The sequence below is a fragment of the Acyrthosiphon pisum genome, chromosome A1 (genome assembly GCF_005508785.2).
Source record: "Acyrthosiphon pisum isolate AL4f chromosome A1, pea_aphid_22Mar2018_4r6ur, whole genome shotgun sequence".
Taxonomy (NCBI): Eukaryota; Metazoa; Arthropoda; class Insecta; order Hemiptera; family Aphididae; genus Acyrthosiphon; species Acyrthosiphon pisum.
In genome coordinates, this window is record NC_042494.1 from 18,465,602 (window position 1) to 18,488,458 (window position 22,857).

A 22,857-nucleotide genomic window follows, 5' to 3' on the forward strand; every position below is an offset into this window, starting at 1 on the left:
GAGTAATAAACTAAACAAAATCATAGTTAAATTAATTTTGATTGCGTAATACAGATAGTTTTATATTTTTTCCAATCACCCTGTATTCTATGGAACACGCTGTTTACAATATACAATAATTTGTATGAACATGTTAGTCTTGGGAATGTTATTTATAACACTTTATTGTATTATGTCAAGTTACAACCACAGATATAAAATACCTTTTTATATCTGTGGTTACAACAGAATTATAATAATATATACCATAATTGGTATACCAACTATTCTTATCGGCGATCGACGGCGTGGCGTTGTGATTTCAGGGCAAAAATAAATATCCAAACCAAAAATAAACAAAATTAAAAACAAATTATATCTTTTGATTCTTGAGAAGGAACCTGATCTGCTACAAAACATTTCAAAACGATATCCTAGTGCCTTTTCTATGAAAATTAAATTGTCAATGAACGAAACCAAAACGTTCAAAATCATAATTAATAAGAACTTAGTTCACGTTCAAGTTCATTTCTTGAAAATCGAACTCGTTCATATCAAGTCCACACAATTTGAACGCGTTCTTATGAACTCGTTCTTTCCCATCACTGTTAAACAGTGACCCACTTGTAACCTACTGTATAGCAGAGCGACATCCACTTACCCACCTTTTTTTAGTTTATAGGTAAAACAGCAAAATACAGCATAATGCAACATACACCGAATATTAAATAATGAATTGAACAAATAATATAAAACTAACGATATGCCAAACAAAGCAAGTTTGGTGTAATTGAACTTGCGTTATGTACATTCAATATACTTATTATGTAGAACATAATTTTATTTTACTATAATAAAATTAATAATAGCTACAAATATAAAAATATCAAGGTTCAAATAGAATATATAGCTAAACAAAAATATTTATACTAATCCAATAATATTTTCCTATGAAGAGCATTTTATGAATATATATAATATTACAACTACAATAATACCTGTTGAATTATGTAGTTCTTTTCTTTTTGAATCACTTTGTTTTGCTTGCAGTTCGTTTACTCTTTGCTGCAATACCAATATTTTTTGCGCACGTCCTATGTAATTTGACTTTCCTGTGCCCAATAAAACTGTTTGCATCATTGCTGGATCTCCAATTTCATTTGATAACGCCTAAATTGTGAATAATTAATATCAATTAAAAATATTAGTCTCCAATATAAACCATTCTTACATTTTGAGTAATTTTCAAATCATTTTTCAATTGCATTATCTGGTTACGGTATTTGCAAATCTTTTTATTTGACAAATTATATTTATCAGTCAACTGTTTTATTTCTGTAAAATCTTTGTTTTCTAGAATGTTAATTAAAAATAATAATAAATACTAAAATATTATATTATTTACTAACAGTATATACTTGCATAGTCATCAGATGCTGATGATTTGATTATTTGTAATTCTGACATAAGCTCATGTACCCTATCTGTTAACTGTAATATTTTTTTATTTGCAAAATCCGGCATGGTATTACAATTACATTTTAAACTATCCTTTTTTATAATATTTTTGTTTTCAATTATTGACAACAAACGGTCGTTTTCTTCTTCTAAGCTCTAAATAATTAATATTTATAAAAAAAAAATGTATGTATAAGATATTTATAACTACTTTACCTTACTTTTATTTTATGTAAAAAATGCTTATTTGTATCTTGAACATTTGTTATGTCTATAGACTCGGAACATGATTGAATGATCATCTCATTCTAGATAATAAACAATTTATAATTTAACTTTTAACAATATAAATTTGTTGTCCTTTCTATTATTATTATGAAACTTGCCTCTTTATCCTGAGTCTTGTTACAAATTGTATTAACATTTGATTCATCATTTTCATCCATTAATTTATTGCCATTGTCTGTAACAGACATAATAAAATACTTTTTAATAGTATCCATAAATTCAAAAACACTCCTAGATATAATCTGTAAGGTAATTAATTTAGTGTATTCATCAAAGATTAATTAATTAGATAAACATTGTTGTTCCTAGGTGACAACTGAGAAGAAAATATACAATAGACTTATTTATTTTATATACCTACCTACTTTCCATTTTTTTTTTTTTTATCAATTTAACTCTTGTAGATCTTTTTATATAGATTTTTTGAACATTGACTAAGTACCTGGTGCCATATGAACTTTTTTCAAATTTTTTATTTCTTTCATAAAATGCATTTGCCTGCGAGATCTCAGGACCCCTATTCAAGTTTTTTTTATAAATTTAATTCTAGTTGATTATTTTGTATAAATTGTTCAAAAATGTACAGCCTGGTGCCAATTGTATGTGAATTTTTTTTAAATTGTATTTGCTTCTTAAAAAACATTTGACTAATTAAATCTTGGAGATCTTTTTATATAGATTTTTGGACTTTGAGTACCTCTTGTTATATGAATCTATTCTTTGGTTAAGCTCTGTCAGTTTTTCAATTTTAGATTCTGAGCTGGAGTGAGTGGAGCAATGAATGTATTGATTTTACGATGATGTGTATTTTTTTTTTATCAAGGGGGGGAGGAAGGGATATTTGCTGTAGTTTTCCTGTATTTTACACTGTGTTAAGCCAATTCTGGAACTTTTTGTACTACATTCCTCTCTCCCCCCCCAAAAAAAAAATTAAGCCCTTGATCATCCTCTGACTGTTTGGGGGCAGTAAAACTGCTTCAACAGTATCTGGTTCGATGGGAAAGTGGATCTAGTTGGTACTCAAGAGGGTCAAAAGTGAATAATACTCAGTAGTTTTCAAAGTGCCGAGAAAAACTAAATACAAATTAAGGGAAAACGGGAATTTGTATGCAAAATCGGTTTTCTGTTTGTGTCTCTGTTTATAATATTAGCATATAGTTTGGAACTACCTAGTATAATATCTAAGTTCGTGTTTGGAGAGAAGAGCATTAGAACGTTTTAGAACAAACAAATATTGGAAGTATTGGTTAGTGGCACAAATATATTTTGGAACAATATAATCATGACAAATTAGATCTAATTTGTCATGAATATAATGATATTATATATTTTGTCACCGACACAACCTAACCATTTGGTTTAAATTAGCGTCGCCGCGTCGGAACAATAACTATGGAAAAATAATGTACCTATACATTTTGGATAATATAAATCATAGATGATAGACCCCATAAACAATAGACGTAGGCATAGGCGCAAATGGAGGGGGGGCTTTAGGGGCTAAGCCAAACATTTTCTACGTTTTGTTTTAAGTTTATTCAATATTATCAAAGTAGGGCTTTAGCCCCCCCCCAAATCCCCCAAATCCCAAACGCTATTTGCGCCTATGGACGTAGGGTATCAACGTATTAATATATTTATAATTAATTCAATTCGAACAAATAGACTTTAGTACATCTTTCTTTATGGAACAAAAGGTAGTGATCCGATTTTTCATCTTTCCGTAATCTCATGGCCTAATAAGTGAGTAATTTGTCATGTTATTGCTTTATCTCTTCACGGTGATACTGACATTCTGTTATCCAAGTATCCAACCGCAGGTTTGAGACGTTTGAGTTAGATCCTAAATCTAACGTTTACAAACGTTTACGTTATTCAGTATTGTCATTATTCTTTATTGTTCGCCGAGAATCGGTTATTTTCCGTCTATTTTACTAGTGCACCATAGGTACGATAATATTTTAACAAAAAAAACATGGCATTGTCAATCAGTAGAAAAGAAGTTGAGGATATCAAACCGTATTTGGAGAAAACCGTGTCTAAATTCCTCGGATTCAGAGAACCGTCTTTGGTGACCACATTAATGCACTGCTTGTCGTCTGGTTACGACAAGTATAAGACCGCAGGTAAATACTTTAACCATAAATTAAATGTACACTAACTTTTAATACCAAATTATTTACTAACTTATTACTTCATTCATAAAGACAATACCTAATTTTGTCTTACCTTCTCACAGACAAACTTCGGTCTTCGCTGTTGGATCCAGGTAAAGCGTTATCCTTAACTGACAAGGCATTTGACTTGGCCAAAGGAATGACTATGAAGGTCAATACTGTGCCTGCAACTACAAAGCGTAGTATTAAAACTGAGTATGATGAAAATAATATCAAACGTAAAAAAGAAGATGATACAACTGTGGTCAAAGAAGAAGCACTTTCCATGGGACAGGTACCTACTTATTTTTTTTGTTCAGATTGTGTTCAATAATTTTTTTTGTTTTCAATAGATTAAAGACATGATGTTAAATGCTCAAAAAATGATTGAAGAACGGAAAAAAGCACTGTCCATACCGTCATCTGGTGTTCAAAAAAATACTAATGGCAAAGATAAAAAACCACAAATAACAACTGATTTTGAGAAACAAGCAAAAATTGCTCAGCTGCAGGTTAGTTTGTTTATAAAATATTATGTGTGGATTATAATTTTGTTTATAAATTATAATACATATTAATATTATATTTTTTGAATTGTTTAGGCCCAAATACAAAAAAAATTAGCCACCGGTCTTATTAAGACAGTTCCAAGTGTTCCCAAAACTATGAGTTCATCTGCTGAAAAACCAACTCCTCTAATTCTTGATAGTGAAGGACGTACAATTGATATTACTGGTAAAGAAGTTCAGTTAACACAAGTTATACCCACATTAAAAGCCAATATCAGAGCGAAAAAACGAGAAGAATTTAAACAAACATTCAGTGAAAAATCTAATGACGATTCTTCTGAATTAAAGTTTTTTGATCCACGATTGACATTGAAAACAAATATCCGTACAAAGCGATCCTTAAAATTTCATGAACCTGGTAAATTTCAACAAATTGCTGATCGTCTACGAATGAAGGTATTTTAAAACATTCATACTGATCATCACATGTTTAATTCATATCAATTAGTTATGTTTTATGTTAGTACTTAGTATTTTTATGTATTTAATAATACAATAAATTGTATTTACATTAATATTTTGTAATGTAGGCCCAGTTAGAAAAATTGCAAAATGAAATTTCACAAATTGCTCGTAAAACTGGCATTTCATCTGTAACAAAAATGGCATTGTTAGTGCCGAAAGAAGAACAATTAACTGAACATTGTCCTGATTTTGAATGGTGGGATAGTGTTATTTTAGATGGAGCATCGTAAGTTTGTAATTATAAATATATTGTTACTTAACTGTTAAACTATAAATACAATTTCTCATATTGTAGTTATTTAAATGAGGCCGGTGAAGTTCAGTTTAAAAGGAGTAATATATCACACTTAGTGGAACATCCATTGCAAATGAGACCACCAAGTAAGACTATAAAATAAAAATATATCATTGAATTTAAATTTAAGTTTAAAACTTAATAATTTTATTATATTTCAATATTTATAAATTATATTATTATTTTGTATGGCTATAATACAATATTCACAATTTAACATAACACTTTATTATAAAATAAGTAAATAAGTAAAGTAAATATAAATTATAGCTTATAATAGATTATATAAGTAATGTGTTGATTAGTAATAGGTGTGTGATGTGCATAGGTCTTCTTTTACATGTGTATGTCTAAGGATTTCAGTCATTGTACTGCATCGTTGTGGCTATGTGTAGCTCTTTCATTCCTCCTTTTAATCACTGAATATTGCATTCATCAGTGATGTGTGTAGCAGTTTGTTTTTCGTGTTCATAGTCACATCCTGGAGAGGGCCTCTGTCCTCATTTGTGGAGCATATACATGTATCCTGTTCTTCCGTGGCTTGTAAGGAGTCAATATACTTTTCTCTGGAGGTTAGAGTCCGGTTCTCCTTCCTTTGGGTTATCAATAAGGTTGAGTTTGTCAGGATTGCTGTTTTTCCATTTCTTCTTTACATTGAATTTTTCTGATATTAATTTTTGGGCAAGCCTCCAAGTAGGTTTTCTAGATTTTAGTCTTAAGTTAGGGTCAATATTTATATCTTAATATATTGGGAGCAGGGTGTTCGAAAATCACTTAGTTCACTTTCGTACTAGTGAGTTGCATCAATGTAAATAGGGTGGACTTGAGTTACCAAGTTCTGGCAGCCATTCCGTGGGAGTAGATTTAACCGCTCCAGTGTTAATTTATTCTCATAGCAAAGTTGAGTTGAGTCATTATTTGTGTGGCACTTTGTGGCCATACTGGTGACCAATAGTCAGCTACTGATTGTGTAAGTGCTACTGTTAATATCCTGAGGGTGTTGCTAACCGCTTCCCATTCTGAGTTCGCCAGTTTTTTATTGATATTGTTCCTTGTTATCATTTTTTCAACAGCCTTTATCAGGTGTTCCTTGTAAGTGATGGCTCACTCCAAGGTTACTCCAAGATATTTGGGGTTTCGGTCTATTCATAAATAGGATTTGGATTTGGAGGCAAATGCATTTTTGTTTTGGATAAAGATAGAAAAATAATTCTTGTATAAACATTTGTTTCTTTTAATTTTCATGTATTTGGTTTACATTTTTTTTGCATTTTTTTTTTACCAATTAATATAATTTTTTATATTTTGTGTTAAATTATCAATTGATCACAATAATTTTATTTGTATTTACGGTATATATCAAAAGAGCTTCCCAAGACCATGAATATTGATGTTATTTTTAAAAATATCTGTAATATTTTGAAAGTACTTCATTCTCTATGTAAGAAAAATATATTTTAAGTCCAAACTTCCAATGCTTTACCAAAGGCAGTTACTTTTTTGATGCTTCTTAAATGCTGATTTTTACATTTTAAGTACTTTTTTATTGTTTAAATTGTCTTCAATCTAAATCATATTTATACATATTAGAATTATCTTTATTTAATTAAAAACTAAGTACTTAGTTAATAAATACTTTTTTTCAACTTAAATTACATCAATTCAATTCAAAATAATTTACTTTAGTTTTAACATAAATATAACATTGCTTATAAGCTATAACAGCTATTAACTATACTCTGGCCCACGAGAGAGTATTACCGTCGCCCGACGAAAACTCGTACAATTCCGCGCATTCCCCACTACTCAGCATTTCCGATAGCTGTTCGGCAACGGTCGGCTGCGCTCAACGCTATACGGTGTATAGGGGTGGGGGACATGGGGCCTCGGAACGGTCTCCGCCATCAGTCTGCATGCGCACAACGGTAATACTCTCTCGTGGGCCAGAGTATAATAAAAGATTAAAAAAGTTAACATTTTTTTGTCTTCTTACTTAGATCACTATAATTATAACATTGTTTAATAAATAAATCATAAATTATTTTCAGCTGATCCATTAAAACCAGTCTTTATGCCAGTGTTCTTAACAAAAAAAGAAAGAAAGAAGCTACGTCGTCAAAACCGTCGTGAAACATGGAAAGAAGAACAAGAAAAAATTAGACTTGGTTTAGAACCTCCAGCTGAACCTAAGGTATTTCAATCATAAACTATATACTATATTCCCTGTATTATTATTCTCTTAATACTTTTAATTTTAATTATTAGCTTCGTATTTCAAACTTGATGAGAGTATTGGGGACAGAAGCAGTTCAAGATCCAACTAAAATGGAATCTCATGTAAGGGCACAAATGGCAAAACGTCAAAAAGCTCATGAAGAAGCTAATGCATCACGTCGGTTAAATCCAGAACAAAGACGTGATAAAAAAATGAGAAAGTTGCAGGAAGATACTACATTAGGTGTTAACATTGCTATTTATAGGTAAACTTGATATTAGTATTAGTTATTTGAATAATTGTAAGTAAATTAAATGTATATGTATGTATTTTAGAATAAAAGACTTAAGTAATCCATCGAAAAAATATAAAATAGAAACCAATAGCAAACAACTATTTATGACTGGTTGTGTGATTTTGTGCAAGGATTGTAATGTTGTTATTGTCGAAGGGGGACCAAAACAACAAAAAAAGTATAAAAGGTAACTAAATCATGTTTATTTAATTGTTAAATTATATTAATGATAGATTATTAAACAAATGAATAAACAATATTTATATATATTTGTTTAGATTGATGTTACATAGAATGAAATGGGAAGATGATGTTATTAAAACTAAAGATGAATCAGAACCAAAATCAAACAATAAATGTTCTTTAGTATGGGAGGTAATAAAAAAAAATATATTATCAAATATTGCTGGATAAATCTATTTTTACATTTGTTTGTTTGTAGATTTTAATTAATTATTATTTCACTTTAACTTATTTATACAAATTAAATTATTTTTAAAATACAAAAAAAAAAAAATACAAACTTGTATTGAATAAAATGTTATAACTTTATAATTACACAACTATTTAAAACTCCAATTTCATGATTCAACTATTTTTAAGCTTAATAGAAATTAGAATTAAACGTTAACTATTTTTTCATTAGATTATTTTATAATGTAAGACAGTATATGCATTTTTTTTTTTTAATTTATCTTCATTAGGGAAAACTTATTTTTATGCTGTAAGTAAATGAATAATATTTGTATTGATGAATTTTAGTATACTCACAATTTGTGTTGTAATTTAAATGTATAATTATGTACTTTCAAAAATAGTATTATATAATGTCTGATCACTTTTGTATTTTGTGATTTCGTTTCAGGGTATGTCGAAGCAACGTAATTTTGGAGAAATAAAGTTTAAAGTATGTGCTTCTGAAAAGTTGGCTCGTGAACAATTAAAAAAGCATGGAGTGGAACATTATTGGGATCTAGCTTATAGTGATTTGATAATGGATTAAAATTAATGTAAGAATAAATGCATTCAATAATTTGTGAGTTTTTACACTCGGCTATAATATGTATTTATCTTATTTATAAAAAAAAAAAAGATATATTTGTAATTCTACAATGTTTTTTAATTTATATGATAATATATTTTATAATATTTAATTATTATTCATTAATTTATCCAGTGCTTTATATTTCTTTTGTCTCTCATATTGTATTTCCCTTAGATGTGATGTGTATTTCAATTCATTCATTGCAATATACTTGCACATTGTTTTTGTATTTGCTTTTAATTTGTATGATGTAGTTCTAGCATAACCCTTATTTGCCACTGATTGTACACACGTTTCTAAAATTTTTTGATTTATGGCCATTAAACTTTTAATTCCTTTTTTTAGTTTTTCTATTCCATATTCATTTATCATTTTTTTAAATTTTTGTATAAACCGTGTGTATAACATATTATCTGCCATATTGACTTGTATTAACCGATTAATATCATAATTTGATAATATTTGTTTATATGTATTATTTCTGGTGTTAAGTGGTAAGTAAGCCATTTGCTCTAATGGCCATTGCATTAAATGTGCAAACAAAACAAGAGATGCATCTAAATATTCAAATATCATTACAAAGTCAAAATCTCTCTCGATCATATTTATATGTTCATTTATCTTATCAGTGTTTACAAAATCATCTGTATCCATTCCCAAGTCCCAATTCATTTGATTTATTCCTAATTTGTTACTGTAACGTTTTATTTGATTTGCAGACGATTTGTTCGAAAGTCTATCGGAGATAAACTGAGTTAAATTGCATTTATATTTTTTATCAAAATGGTAAAACGAGTATAATGACTGAAACAACGCTGTGGGTTCCCGAAGAATAGTGACGTAAATTGTACCAGGCCTCATCACAGATTTTATTTCTTGGGAATATCTGGTATGATGAACAAACATGTCAAACTTGCCATCCTCAGTGGAATAATTGTTGCTTATCATACTTGTGTTAAAATGTATAGGATTTCCTATGTAATTATTCATATTTGGTAACAAAAAATCAAGGTTTTCCATATGACCAAAACGCATCAGTATATTTTGAACAGTAGAGCTAGCACATTTATGTGTTTTCATAAAAAATATACGTTTCGTCTCTGTGACCGTTGCAGATTGTGGTGACTTCGATTCAATGATTGTCCTGAAAAAACTTGTAATAGTTTTTAACTAATTTTTTAGAATACAATATATTCTAGGAATATATTAACTAATATTTGTATTGTCCAATTTACAGTATATTTCGTTAATACCTATTATTTTGGAAAATGATTAATAAACTAATATAGTGTTAGATTATAATATATTAGACTAAAAAAAAGCTTCAATTAGATAGGTAGCTGGTAGGTTACTATTATTGTTTCTTATTTTTTTGTATGTACCAGGTACCTAACATCAAAAGGAAAAAATATATTTTTGTGTTTCAAAAATGTCATACCTATATCGACAATATTAATAGAATTAAGGTATCTAAAGGTAATGTTTTTGAAATAATAGGTATAATCGCCATTAGCCATTATAGGTACTCATTAGAACTTTTTAAAAATAGGCAGGTACCTACCTACTTCCTAGGTATCTACTTCTATAATATTTTCAATTTTGAGAAAATTACAAGAGAAAATTGTTATGCTTATTAATAAATATAAACTTCCTGTTCAAAACCAAAATATGGAGCGTATGAGAGACGAAAAAATTATGTTCTAGAAAAGTTACATAAAAAGCTAAATATCAAATTGTTCTTAAAAGCAATTCGATTGCGCTATGGTGTCAGCTGACTATATTTGGTGGGCTGGTATGAAACTCATACGAAATGACCTGATCAGAAACCAAAGAAATAAGCTACCAAGGAGAAGACTTCACCAGATGTGGTTAGATAGGTAGTGTGAAGGATATCCCAGGCACCAATGAGTCAATAGGCGATTGGATGATGCAATGACTCGGAATTGATGGAAAAGTTTGATAGAAGCGTGATATAGGCCTCAAAGGCCTGCAGGTAAGGCACTAAAAAAAAATTGTAGTCTTTAATCCTCACAATTTTTTTAAAAAATGTTCTATATATATCTTAGGGCATATGCATATCTTCTGTACTGTCAGCTATGGCCATTAGCATTTGGGGGGGGGGGGTAGTGGGTGTACAGTTGTTTGGAACACATGTATGTGTGGCGAGGATTTGTCACTAAAACCCAGGTGGTCGCCCATCCGGGAACTTGTGACACTGGCTGTGCTTGCACTCAGAAAACGTTTTTTGACTGACGACAACCACTGCGCCAACATCAGGCCAATGGTCACCCTTAGCAGTTTAATAATCTAATAATAATTAATATGTCTAGATAATTAGTTGTATAGATTTTTGTTATAAGTAAAGGTTATTACTATTAAAATTTTAAACTATAATCGACTAAACAGTCATATTATATTACCTGTTTAAACAGGTAGACTTTAAGCCTACTATATTATTGTATATTACGCTCTAATCGTATTCCCGATTCCGTGTGGTCCGTGCTCAGAGTTGTATTGTTATTTTCCAAATTTCAATAATATTATTTAGGTATTAGGTACAAAAACATCATCAAAACAACATTAATGTTAATTAATATTAACATCATTAATATTAATTAATCAATGATAATACTTATATTATGTATTAATGTTTTGTTATATGTACCACAGAATAGAATAATATGTACTAATGGACAATAATATAATATGTTATCATGACTTATATATGTAGTTAAGAACTTAAGTATTTATAGTTTATACAATTTATATACATACCTATGTTCAAATCCAGTTGGAATGAAATTAAAACTTATTAAAAATGTTATTAACGTCAGTAAAATAACAATATAGGCAAAACCATATTTTATTTTTATAAACCGCATTGTAGGTACTTATTAAACTTATTACTTATTACTTACTAATATATATTTATTATGTAGGAAATACTAAATTCTTGCTAATTTATTACTTATATAATAAGGTCACAATAGGTTACCACTAGCCTATTGTTATTATAACTAGCATATTTGTATCAAAACTGGTAACTAGTATATAAGTGTGGCGTAGGTATTATAATATGTAAGCTACACAATTATTCATATGAGTGACCCAATAATATATTATTACTAGATCCACCCAAATTATTGGTATACCTAGTTTGTTACCTATTCCTATCTAATATCTTAATTTTGAGAGATAATTTTTTATACAGTTACAAACTTACACGCAACACACCTACATTTCATAAGTGCTTTTGATTATAATATATAATATTATATTATATATATATGTATATTGTATACCTACACATTTCTATATGTATGTGTTTTGTAAACATATTAAAATTACAAGTCATTAGAGTTTTTGACTGTTTCAATACCTGTAGGTTATAAATTATTATAACATTGTCTTAAATTAATCTTAAATCAACACTGTTCCTTATATCATGTGTACATACTGATATATTTTATAAGTTTATAACGTATAAATTATAGATTATAAGGTACCTATATATATGTGACGTTGTATGAGTGCCCAATCATCAGTTTCCCTGCATTACGTACATTGCTATACAAACGCGAATATTGTTATATTTAAGTATATACTCATGTATGTGCATTTCTATATATATAAAAATATTAAATAAGTGTACATTAGGAATAAATGTTATAATTCAAGATCCACCAAGCAAATTTCGATAAAAATTTCAAGGCATATTAAGATTGATATGTAGATGGTTTCTGTGAAGTTTGTACACTGTGCGATAAGTAGTTCCGGAGTTATGGCCTCTTAAGTGCACACCTGGTGACATGGCCAAAGACAACAAGTTAAGTTGCGGATTAAAATAATAATAGTGTATAGGTGTTATATATTGCTTGCTATTGATTACGGGCACCTTTGTTGATTTATATTATTATTTTTTGTCAATATATTATATACCTATAATATATCTTCTAACTATATAAATGTGAAATGAAAATCTTTGTACAGGGTCAACTCTGGGACTACTTATCAGGTCTTCTTGATTTTTTTTAACGAAAGAGTATATCGCGGGAAGGTTATTATGAAACAAAATTTTAGGAAAATCCACTGGAAAAGTAGGAAATCTGGATGTCAAAAATACAACAGTGACGCACAAGGTTAGGTTAGGATTTTGTATTAATTGATTATGTTAATCCACCATAGGTAGAATACGAAAAACTTGATATAACTTTGATACTTTAGAGTAAAATCATACACTATTACGTACGAACTAGGGGTCCGCGAACTACCTCAGGTAGATCTCCTACCTACCTGATAATATACTGCTGCGAATCAGAATTTTTATTCCGGGCAACGGAAAAGTTAAGATTAATTTTAAACACTATACACCGAATATTAAATAACGAATTGAACAAAGTTTGAGTAACATAAAGTTGGTACATTTAACGGGCAACGAAGTGCACGGGTTCAGCTTGTATTTATATATGTTACGGCCAGTGGCATAGCCAGGATTTTTAAATGGGAGGGACTAAACACTTTTTTGGGCAGCTAAGGTAAGAGAAGATTTGAGAATTCACCGCCGGAATAAGTCCTTCGAGTGGCATAACATCAGTAAGTCTTTGATTAAAACGAGTATCCATTGATTCTATTAAATAGCCAAAAAAAGGAATAAAAGTACCTAGAACATTTAAAATATATTTCTGGTCTTCTGGATTTTCAGAAATAACGTTTACTCTTTGAGTTTATCTTTTACATATTCGGGGCATTTTTAATTTTTATTTCAAATTTACACTTTTTCCCATTGTGACAACGTCATTAAATATTTGTTGAAATTGATTATCTGCATCTGATAGTGATAATGACGATAGAAACTAGAAACTAAAAGTACCTAATCTATAAATGGTAGTACCTACGTCCTACGCCAAAGACATACTTATTCGTCAATCGTGAACATTTAGTTAGTACCTAGACACCTAGTACCTACCAAAGATTTAAAATACTTAAATACAAGATAGTAGAATACTATACATAGGTACACGATACACATAAACACAGCCCATGGGGTGGCTATAGCCCCCCCCCTTGGCTACGCCACTGGTTACGGCTAAAGTCCGAATTAAGCTAATGTGCACATTATTCAATTTCGGACTTTAGCCGTGAATAAAAACTATTAGGAAATGGATACCTATACATTACCCGGCTAAAGTAACTTTAGCCATCGTGTTATGGCTAATGTAAAATATTAACAATTAAATATTAAACTAAACTCCATTCAGAATAAGAACAGACTTGCGTGGCGACTAGTTTTCGTTTCGCGACGGTCGAACGTCGTCCCCACTACGCCCATGCGCAGAACAGACTATACATTTGATGCAATATTAACTTTATTTCTATTTATATTTATTTGTATTTATTAGATAACATTGTTTTTATTATTTATTTAAACATGGTAACTTTAAAAAAAAAAATTGCATAAAATGCCAGATGCTTTGCATTTGCATTTATTTGTTTTGCAATTTGATTTACATGCACAACGTTGATAACCTTGACCACCTAATAATGACATATTTCCTACGATTTTTTTGTATTTGACACTTCGTCTACTGTAATTAATGGCTCAGGACAAACATAAAATTGAGACCTAGAGTAATGTTGTTCTATCGTTCCTTATTTATTATCTAGTTCATAGTATTCTCCATCTTTTATTGATACTACTGCAAACAGAATATTTCGCGGATCTCCTCTATCCACGTCTGGTATGTCGACTCGAACCGTATCACCGATGCTGGCAGGTGGAAATTTATTAATTTACCTAAACTTAACATTTTCAGCCTGATGTTGTAATGCTTTTATACTAAGGTCTCTTTGAGACTTAACCATACTCTGAAAAGTTATACAAATATTAGATATGCAATATCCGATAACGAGACTTGATAAACAGCCACGAGATGTTATAGAATCAATTATAGTTATGGTGACCAGACGTACTCTTTTTCGTAGGACAGTACTCTTTTTTGACGTGTGTGGTGTGTCCTAGTATCCAAAAATAATTTATACTTTAGTTTAAATTTACTTTAAATACTTCAATATCAAAGTATTTTCATCATGAAGAATAAGTTGACATTATAATTTCAAATAATTGGTTTTTATAATTGATAATAATAATAAAATAAATAACCTATGAAAAATGTGTAAAACAAGTAGAATAGTATACCTACGCATTGGGCAATTACGACAGAGAAGGAGCTAAGTTTTAAAATGTATTTTTTTTTTAATCTCACATATATTAATGTATTTAAGACAATATGTGTGATTCTTAATTTAATACTTAATTTTTTTTGAGTATAACATAAATTAATTTAAATAATAATAATTATAGTCAAAATTAATTTTGAAAATAAATTACCTCTTTTGCACATAAATTACAAATATGGTGTTGATTGTCATCTTTGTTTAATATTGCTTGAATATTATTCCCACAAGACTCGCATATTTTATGTATTTCTTCGTCCTACGAAAAATAAAAATAGTACTTAATATAACATTTTGTAAATCGTATTATTTATGTATTCTTTATTATTTTTTCTATTTACCTGATTAGCGTCTGCAGAACTGCTTTCTTCACTTTTTCCTCCAATATTTTGCAATACATTTTCTAAATCTTCTTCTGAAGATATATTGTTGATAGTTTCTGGTGGAAGAATATACGTCGATAATCCAATTTTGATATCACTACCAAACATCGCTTGATATGGCGACCTTTTTATCCCACCGTGAAATGCTCTATTCTTCATTAATTGTACAAACCTCAAACCCTCGGACTAAGGTTTTGAATTATTTGTTTGAACTTTTTTCAAACTATTCCACATACATTTTAAATCATTAATTATTTGATTTACGAATTCTCTTCCATTGTCAGATTGCAGTATCATTGGAGCACCAAAAATACAAAATATGTCTATAATATTATGTTTCGCAACCTCTTCAGCTCGTTTTGTTTTTAATGCTCTTATTTGATCAAACTATGTAACATGGTCTTGGTAGACCACGATAAAACGATATTCCCCGTCTGCTCGTGACTGCATGTCTGCTGGTCTGCACGTCAATGAGGTCAACTTGAGCCCTACTATTCATTTCAGAGAATATCATTGGTTTAGTAACCAGACCATTTTTTTTACATTTTTGCTTCATTTGGCAAGGTTCACAATACTTTAAATACATTAATATAATTTCTTGTGTGATATTTTTATATTTTTTCTTTGTCTCGGCAATCATTCTGTTTTTCCCCCCGTGCCCTATATTACAATGGATTTCATGAAGAATATCGTACATACTTTCGTTTTGAATGTACTATAATAGATTGTTGAATCACCACCGTCTATAGGATAAATAAATTTGTCTTCTCCGTCAATAGTTATTACATCATATCTTTTTAAACGTCGGTAATCTGTGCTTGTTTTTTTTTTTTGTTTGATTTAGCGTTTTAATTTCTAATATTATTTCAGAATATTTTTTTTGTGATTAAAAAATCGAATTCTGTTTTTTCCGCAGTTAATTTATTAAAGAACACGTAAAAATCGTCTTTTGAACTTATTTCATCCACATTTTACTCCGAACACAACTAAATTTAAACTGATGTTATAGGTAGGTACTCATATAGGTAACGTCAAGCGATTACGATAAAATTGAATGATCGCAAGATAAATGGTAGTACCTACTATCTAGTAGTAGTACTACTATAATCTATATAGTTCCATTTTATTGTAACTTTATTGTAACTTTGAATGGTTTTCACATCGTAAAAATAGCACCATAAGTAATTTCATATCTTACAATTATATTATTATAATAATAATATATTTTTTTCTACATTTTTTCTACCCAGTTACTTCATCCATCAATCAATGGATAATGTACAAAATAGCCGGTTAATGTACGAAACTATGATTCTAAATGTTAAGTGTTTACTTTATCCAACTATTGTGGATTATGTGCACTTTAACCATGTTTCGGACTTTAGCCGTAACATAGGTATACACATCAAATTATAATTTACGGTTTATCTATGGGTATTGGGTATCGAATTCGATTTTAAAATAAATATGTTTTTGGATTGGATACACGTTTTTGACCAATTTTTTGAAAGATTTTCGTTGTAATGGTTACTTATTAAAAAAATATATTTATAATTCGTAGATTTTCCTCGTAGAGCAAAAATATCGAGTAACGTGCTATGATTTATTTCACTATTGTATGGCTGCAAAGTCTATAGCCTAGTATACCTTGACGGCTTGACTCACAGTGCTTGACAACGGAGTCAAACAGTAGCTCCCCTACTATTTTTATTTTTTTTTTTGCAAAACCCACGGGTCCGTGTTGAGTAATTGCGCTCACGGAACGCAGTTTTTAAATCGTTGGATTGAGCTCCTCTACTTAATTTTTCCCAATTAGAGCACTGTTTGTAATGTGTATTATGTACAGAAAACTTGTTGTATACACAACGTAAAGTAAATTTGTAGTAATATAATATGCCATCAAGTTTTATCAAATAATAAATAGTTTATTTTTAAACTTCCGATATATTATACATAATAATATATTATAGTTGACAGCTGCAGTGCATCGTCAAATCGCTGGACGTTTGTTTTTAAACTTCAAATCTCATAATATTATTTTTTAAATATACCTATTATATAATTTGATACTTATCACATTAAATACAATTAGAAATTTGCGTAAATTATAAAAATAACATCGGTACAATTATTGTCATATCATGATTATAGGTATACATTCACCGCACGTGCGATTTACCTACTAAATATGAATCACCGTCTGTACGAGTAGTGGGTTCCATGCGGTCCGGAGAAACTGGCGTGTGAGACTGAATATCCACTGGCGGTTGGGCCGTGACCGTAAGTGGCAGCGACCGGTCCATGGTTGTACGGGACAGCCGCAGCATGTCCGTAGGCGTACGGAATGGCGACCGGTCCATGACCGTACGGGACGGCGACCGGTCCATGACCGTATGGGACGGCGGTCGGACCGTAGCCATACGGGACTGCGGTCGGGCCGAAGCCGTAGGGGACGGCGGCCGGGTAGTGATGATACGGTAGTTGCACGTCGTTGGTGTACCGTACGTCCGCCTTGTGCGCGGACGAGTACGGCGTCTCGACGGTTTTGTGGACCGCGGACACCTGACCTGGGTGGCCGGGTGTCCGGAACACGCTTGTTGACGTGCTAGCCACGGCGCCATCGTACGGGCTGTTGTAGTGTAGCGGGCCGCCGACTACGACCATAGGTTTTGGTGGTAAGTATGCCGCCGAGTAAAGCGATGGTTCGGCGACCGGCTCGTCCGCCGCCACCGATGACACTATTAACGCCGCCGCCGTGATCACGAAACGCTGCAGTCTCAACACCTATCGGAGCACGAAAAAAAAAATTCATTTATAATTTTTTTGGTTGTACTTACTTGTAAGTGTACCTAATCTTTAAAGTGTTCGACTGTATTTTATTATTTTTTAGTTTGAGGGAGACTGCATCTGGTGGCCATAAGTCATAACACATTTTCAGATAACTTACTTACATCATTTTATAATTGGTATGAGAGTATGAAATTTGAAGTTAAAATTTGAACAAAATTAATAGCCGGTATAGCCTTATATATTGTAAGTACATATTCCAGTGGCGAATGCTGACTCCGATGTATAGGCATGCTCATTTATCATAATGTATTGTAGTTCTATTTAACTTATAAATAAGACTTTAATTCAATTAATATTAATTATATTACTTTAATTTTAATTATATTACAAAATGCATTGATGAAGCGCAACCGACTGAGCATGCCTTGGGTGGTTAGTACAATAGTACCACGGCTAAAGGTCTCGAAGTAACTGGTATTTCACAGCGATAATAAGCGTCGTATAGCTTGCGCACACAGCTATCGCATGCTCTGTCAGTAAATGTTACGATAAAGATAAATACAGATAAGTACAACAGAAATAGATGACATTTTTGTCATACATTATGATTTTTTTAAATACGTAATATTATATTATTGATGACAAAATAATTTTTGTATTTTTATTAATTGCGTTTTTATATTGACAAGCATGCGGCGCATGCTGAGCATGCCTGGAGAAATATAAAAATGTAAAATAACGATTTTAGTTTGGTAGCTATTTAATAGTAATTAAAAAAATATTAATTGTTAAAACTTGAAACATTCCACTAAAGGTATTATACCTATATGTGTTTCATTGGTTTTTTTTAAGCTGAGCTCTTCGAGAGTTATTGGTTTTATAATTTTATGCTATTTATTTTAGGGCAATATAAAATCATTTTATTTCGATAATAATTTATTACACTGTGCATGTTTTCAGAATATTCGGTGAGAGAAACTATACGTGTATAATATTCAAATAAATTACTTTTTTGGTTTAGGTAATTTTCATATTTCCAATTCTGTGTATTTAGTATTTATATTTTTGTAACAGTTAATAATACTAACATTAAACATAATATTATGATATTTTATTTTATTGACAGATATTCAAACATGATATGTTCTGCTAGCTGGTCGCAGGGATATAAACTTAATTATAAATGTAGGTAGATAAATATATAATAGGGGGACGGAGTGGCCGAGCGGACTAAGGCATCGGTTGCGACGCATACCGACGCCGGTTCGATACCTCGGCCATGGGTGGCATTTTTACTGTGGCAAGTTACAGTGTCCGGAGAACAAGTGCCACCATCCCCCACCCGGGCATGGCAGATACCTGCGGGTGCCCAAATCAAAAATTCTGCCTTAACAAACACACACGTGTTCCTCCCCCTACCAGCAAAAAACCTACAAACAAAAACAAAAATAGCTAATGTTGCCGGGCTTAAGCTCAATAAAAAAAAAATATATATATAATATGCACCATAAAACTTTATCTACACTTATATTTGCAGTGTAGTTACCTACTATAGTTTGAATATAGTAAATGCTACAACACTTTTAAGTCTTTATTCTATCAAGTATGTATCCTAATTAATTAACTTTAACTGTGAATTATTATTTATTATTAATAGGTATAAGTAGGTATAATATGTTACATAAGTATACAGGATGATTTATCAAGCATGCTCACTCGCATTTTTTCATGTACCTAATAAATAATAATGAATTTGTTATCTGATTTTTGAATTTTTATATTTACTTAAAGACGAAGAGACGATACGTTCAAATTTTTGAAACTGTTTGTACGATTTAAGGAGTGTAAAATTGTATATGTACCTAATTCAAAATTCAAACGAGTAGTTTTTCAGTTATTAAACATGTAAATGGTTTATAAATTATATTAAGGACTAATATCCTTAAAAATAGATTTAAAAAAATTATAAAATTAATGTAATATTGGATTTAATATTTATTATAACTCATAAGTACTTGGACCATTTTTACAAATTATAAATGTTGATAGATTAATATTATAGTTACTAAAATTTTCAAATCACTATAGCCCAATATTTTCTAAACACATTATCCTTACTACATACACAAAGTTAAATAACTCATAAACTAGGTACTATATAGGCATTAGCCACTATAGGCACTCGTTCAAAATTTTATTTTTATAATAGTTACGTAAAAATTTCCAGAGAAAATATTCACTAAATAATTTACCGTAGAAAATATAGATTCTTATTTGAAAAACAGAAATTTGTATCTTCACGGGTAGGTTAGATAATATGAAAATCTCAAGCATTTGAAAATTGGTCTTAATATTAAAGTATATTTAAAAACTAAAAAAATAAGATTTTTAATAACTGAAAAAACGGAGTTATAGTACTAACTACTAGTCATTAGGCATGCTTGATGAATCACCATGTATATAATATATTATTTAGCATGGATGCAACTTACCTTAAAATGCTGCATGATAGATATTATGGTGATATAGTGATCAGAGTTAACAGATAGTCTGCAGAAAGTGTTGAATTGAATCTAAATGTAGTCAATCATGTCTTATATACCTCGACTTCCATGTAATAATCGGTGGGAAATCATATCACCAATTCGCCCCAGGGGCGAGGTGTTATTTCAGCTACCCCCTCCTTTTACAATAACAGGTCAATCGCTTTCGGGTTAAAAGGTTCTATTGTGAATATAGAATATTACTATCAATTGTTATGAATTATTATGGCATAGTTTTACTATACTATATATATATAAGCTGTTGTGTGTAAAAATTATGAAAAATTTCTAAAAGTGACCTTAAGAGTAGGTACTCGGCAACGCATGTAATAAAATAAAAAATATACAGGTACCTAGCTTATATATATAATGCAAGTATTTGTAGGTATGTAACAATATGTACTTGTTTAGAATCAAAACAATTGCGTAGTTTTGCAGAATTATACAGAGGCCGGAGACAACGATGGACATAATATTTTATTAGTTACCTATTGGTTATTATAGGTAGCTATTGTACTACTTACCTAGTGACTATAATTTTATTGTAATATGTTCGTCCGTCAAGTTTGTAACTCTCTATCCAATGGACGACCGTGGCCCTTCAAGGGGGAACAAACTTTAGGATTTTTACTTTTAATATCTTAAATAATCTGTCGTTTATTTGTATTATTTTTTCGCATTGTCCATTATTCATAATTTACTTATTGTCTTCTATATAATTTGGTACTTAAATAAAATACTTAAATCGTGCAACCCCCCACCTCCATATGAAGATACAGATTTTATTTAAATTATTAGATGTAGGTACGTATAATTTTTCAGAATGTATAGCACTCATTACTAAGATACAAAAAGTTCTAGAGCCGCTAGCCTACCTAATATATAATATATAAATATTATATTATGTGGTGATTAATATAGTAACCAGTTGGTAATTTACTATAGGTAGTTGTTCCCGTTTCTTCATCAAATTAATAGAGATTTATTGTACATGGTTCCATTGTTCTCCGAAGGTTGTTATGTGCAAGAATCCAGATCGTCCATAGAACATATATTACGAGTACCTACCTATATAGATCACGGATACCTATGTAGATACATACCTACTTAATGCAATATAATATATAGGGTTCCTCTATTGTCGCGGTGAATTGTCGACGACTTTGTTATATAATATATTGTCTGTGTGTATATTGGAAACATTATGTGATGACGTATCCTTCAAGCCTAATTTGTGAAGACCGACTCTTTTTTGCAGCCCACACGAGGTCGTCCAAATAATCCATAATATTATAATAATATGTAAGTTTTTTTTAAATTCTTACTAATCTTTTTTTTCGAGGTTGATCAGTCAAATTTTCTCTCTCAAAACAGAATATAATTTTAAATCCTATCTCAATTTTCATAAACTGTTGGAAAAAAATAATGTACGGACGGTATATTTGCTGAAGATAAAAGTTTTTTTTACAAAACTTCAGAGGACCATATTTTATGTAGGAACAAAAACATACTAAATTACAGTATATTATATATAGGCATAGGCGAAATTTGGGGGGGGGGGGTGCTTGGGGGGTACTAAGCAACCACAAATTTTTGAAAGCATCATCGAATTTTTATTGACTATAATATTATGCCATGGGTATTTGGATACATTTATTTCCAAGACCTTATAATTTTCATAATAATAATAATACATATAGGTACCTTAGTACCAATCAGAATAATAATATAGATAATAATGTATTATGTAAATTATGTTATAGGTCATTGTTGTTTAACGCGAAGGTGTATAAAATTAAGGCATATGAATGAAAAGGGCCGGTTTGGAAGCCCCCCCACTGATCACTTTAGTCAACATAAATCTAGCATCCCTATAAATTTAACCCAAATTGCGCTTATGTATATAGGTAGGTAATATATTAATTTATTATATAAAGTGTTTATTTATTTAACATCCGTTCGAAATGCAATCGGACACTCAGTCCACACGAAAACGTGGGTAAAGTATTATGTTAAAAAAAAGAGAGATTATAGGTAGGTATCTAACAAATTTCTTTTTTTACCACTTTAAATGATCTGTGAAAGTTTTCACTATCTAAAAAATGTTTTTAGTTTTATTATTAAAGTTTTCATAGTTATATG

The 22,857-nt window shown here is 30.4% G+C and overlaps 5 protein-coding genes across 6 annotated transcripts in view; 1 reads left to right on the forward strand and 4 right to left on the reverse strand.

The window, feature by feature from the left end:
- Window positions 1-1,913, reverse strand: part of LOC100572576 (kinesin-related protein 4) — a 5,425-nt gene extending 3,512 nt beyond the window's left edge. The window contains exons 1-5 of the mRNA XM_029486184.1: window positions 1,824-1,913; window positions 1,659-1,745; window positions 1,398-1,593; window positions 1,211-1,332; window positions 978-1,149 (exon numbers count right to left, since the gene is read on the reverse strand). Coding sequence (XP_029342044.1) covers window positions 978-1,149; window positions 1,211-1,332; window positions 1,398-1,593; window positions 1,659-1,745; window positions 1,824-1,913 — 667 coding nt within the window. The remainder of the gene's footprint in view (window positions 1-977; window positions 1,150-1,210; window positions 1,333-1,397; window positions 1,594-1,658; window positions 1,746-1,823) is intronic.
- Window positions 1,914-3,533: 1,620 nt separating this feature from the next.
- Window positions 3,534-9,105, forward strand: LOC100162596 (U4/U6 small nuclear ribonucleoprotein Prp3). The gene is made up of 11 exons (XM_008187559.3): window positions 3,534-3,851; window positions 3,965-4,176; window positions 4,235-4,393; window positions 4,484-4,846; window positions 4,981-5,141; window positions 5,211-5,296; window positions 7,259-7,401; window positions 7,476-7,690; window positions 7,761-7,907; window positions 7,999-8,095; window positions 8,586-9,105. Exons 1-11 carry the CDS (start codon window positions 3,701-3,703, stop codon window positions 8,721-8,723), a joined length of 1,872 nt encoding a protein of 623 aa, XP_008185781.1. The 5' UTR covers window positions 3,534-3,700; the 3' UTR covers window positions 8,724-9,105.
- Window positions 8,807-11,940, reverse strand: LOC100572897 (galactosylceramide sulfotransferase). 2 transcript variants are annotated; one of them, XM_029486768.1, is made up of 2 exons: window positions 11,541-11,940; window positions 8,807-9,909 (listed from the first exon to the last, which is right to left on the reverse strand). In XM_029486768.1, exons 1-2 carry the CDS (start codon window positions 11,645-11,647, stop codon window positions 8,871-8,873), a joined length of 1,146 nt encoding a protein of 381 aa, XP_029342628.1. In that variant the 5' UTR covers window positions 11,648-11,940; the 3' UTR covers window positions 8,807-8,870. The 2 variants fall into 2 exon arrangements, with proteins under 2 accessions (XP_029342628.1, XP_016662129.1); XM_016806640.2 differs by lacking the exon at window positions 11,541-11,940 and adding an exon at window positions 11,186-11,352.
- A 1,999-nt stretch (window positions 11,941-13,939) lies between these two features.
- Window positions 13,940-17,178, reverse strand: LOC115033512. The gene is made up of 4 exons (XM_029486185.1): window positions 15,341-17,178; window positions 15,154-15,258; window positions 14,560-14,630; window positions 13,940-13,976 (listed from the first exon to the last, which is right to left on the reverse strand). Exons 1-4 carry the CDS (start codon window positions 15,539-15,541, stop codon window positions 13,940-13,942), a joined length of 414 nt encoding a protein of 137 aa, XP_029342045.1. The 5' UTR covers window positions 15,542-17,178.
- A 161-nt stretch (window positions 17,179-17,339) lies between these two features.
- On the reverse strand, window positions 17,340-20,694 carry LOC100169473 (pupal cuticle protein C1B-like). Its single transcript, XM_001948181.5, has 2 exons — window positions 20,665-20,694; window positions 17,340-18,166 (listed from the first exon to the last, which is right to left on the reverse strand). The coding sequence occupies exons 1-2, from the start codon at window positions 20,677-20,679 to the stop codon at window positions 17,576-17,578; spliced, it is 606 nt and encodes a 201-aa protein (XP_001948216.1). The 5' UTR covers window positions 20,680-20,694; the 3' UTR covers window positions 17,340-17,575.
- Window positions 20,695-22,857: the final 2,163 nt, after the last annotated feature.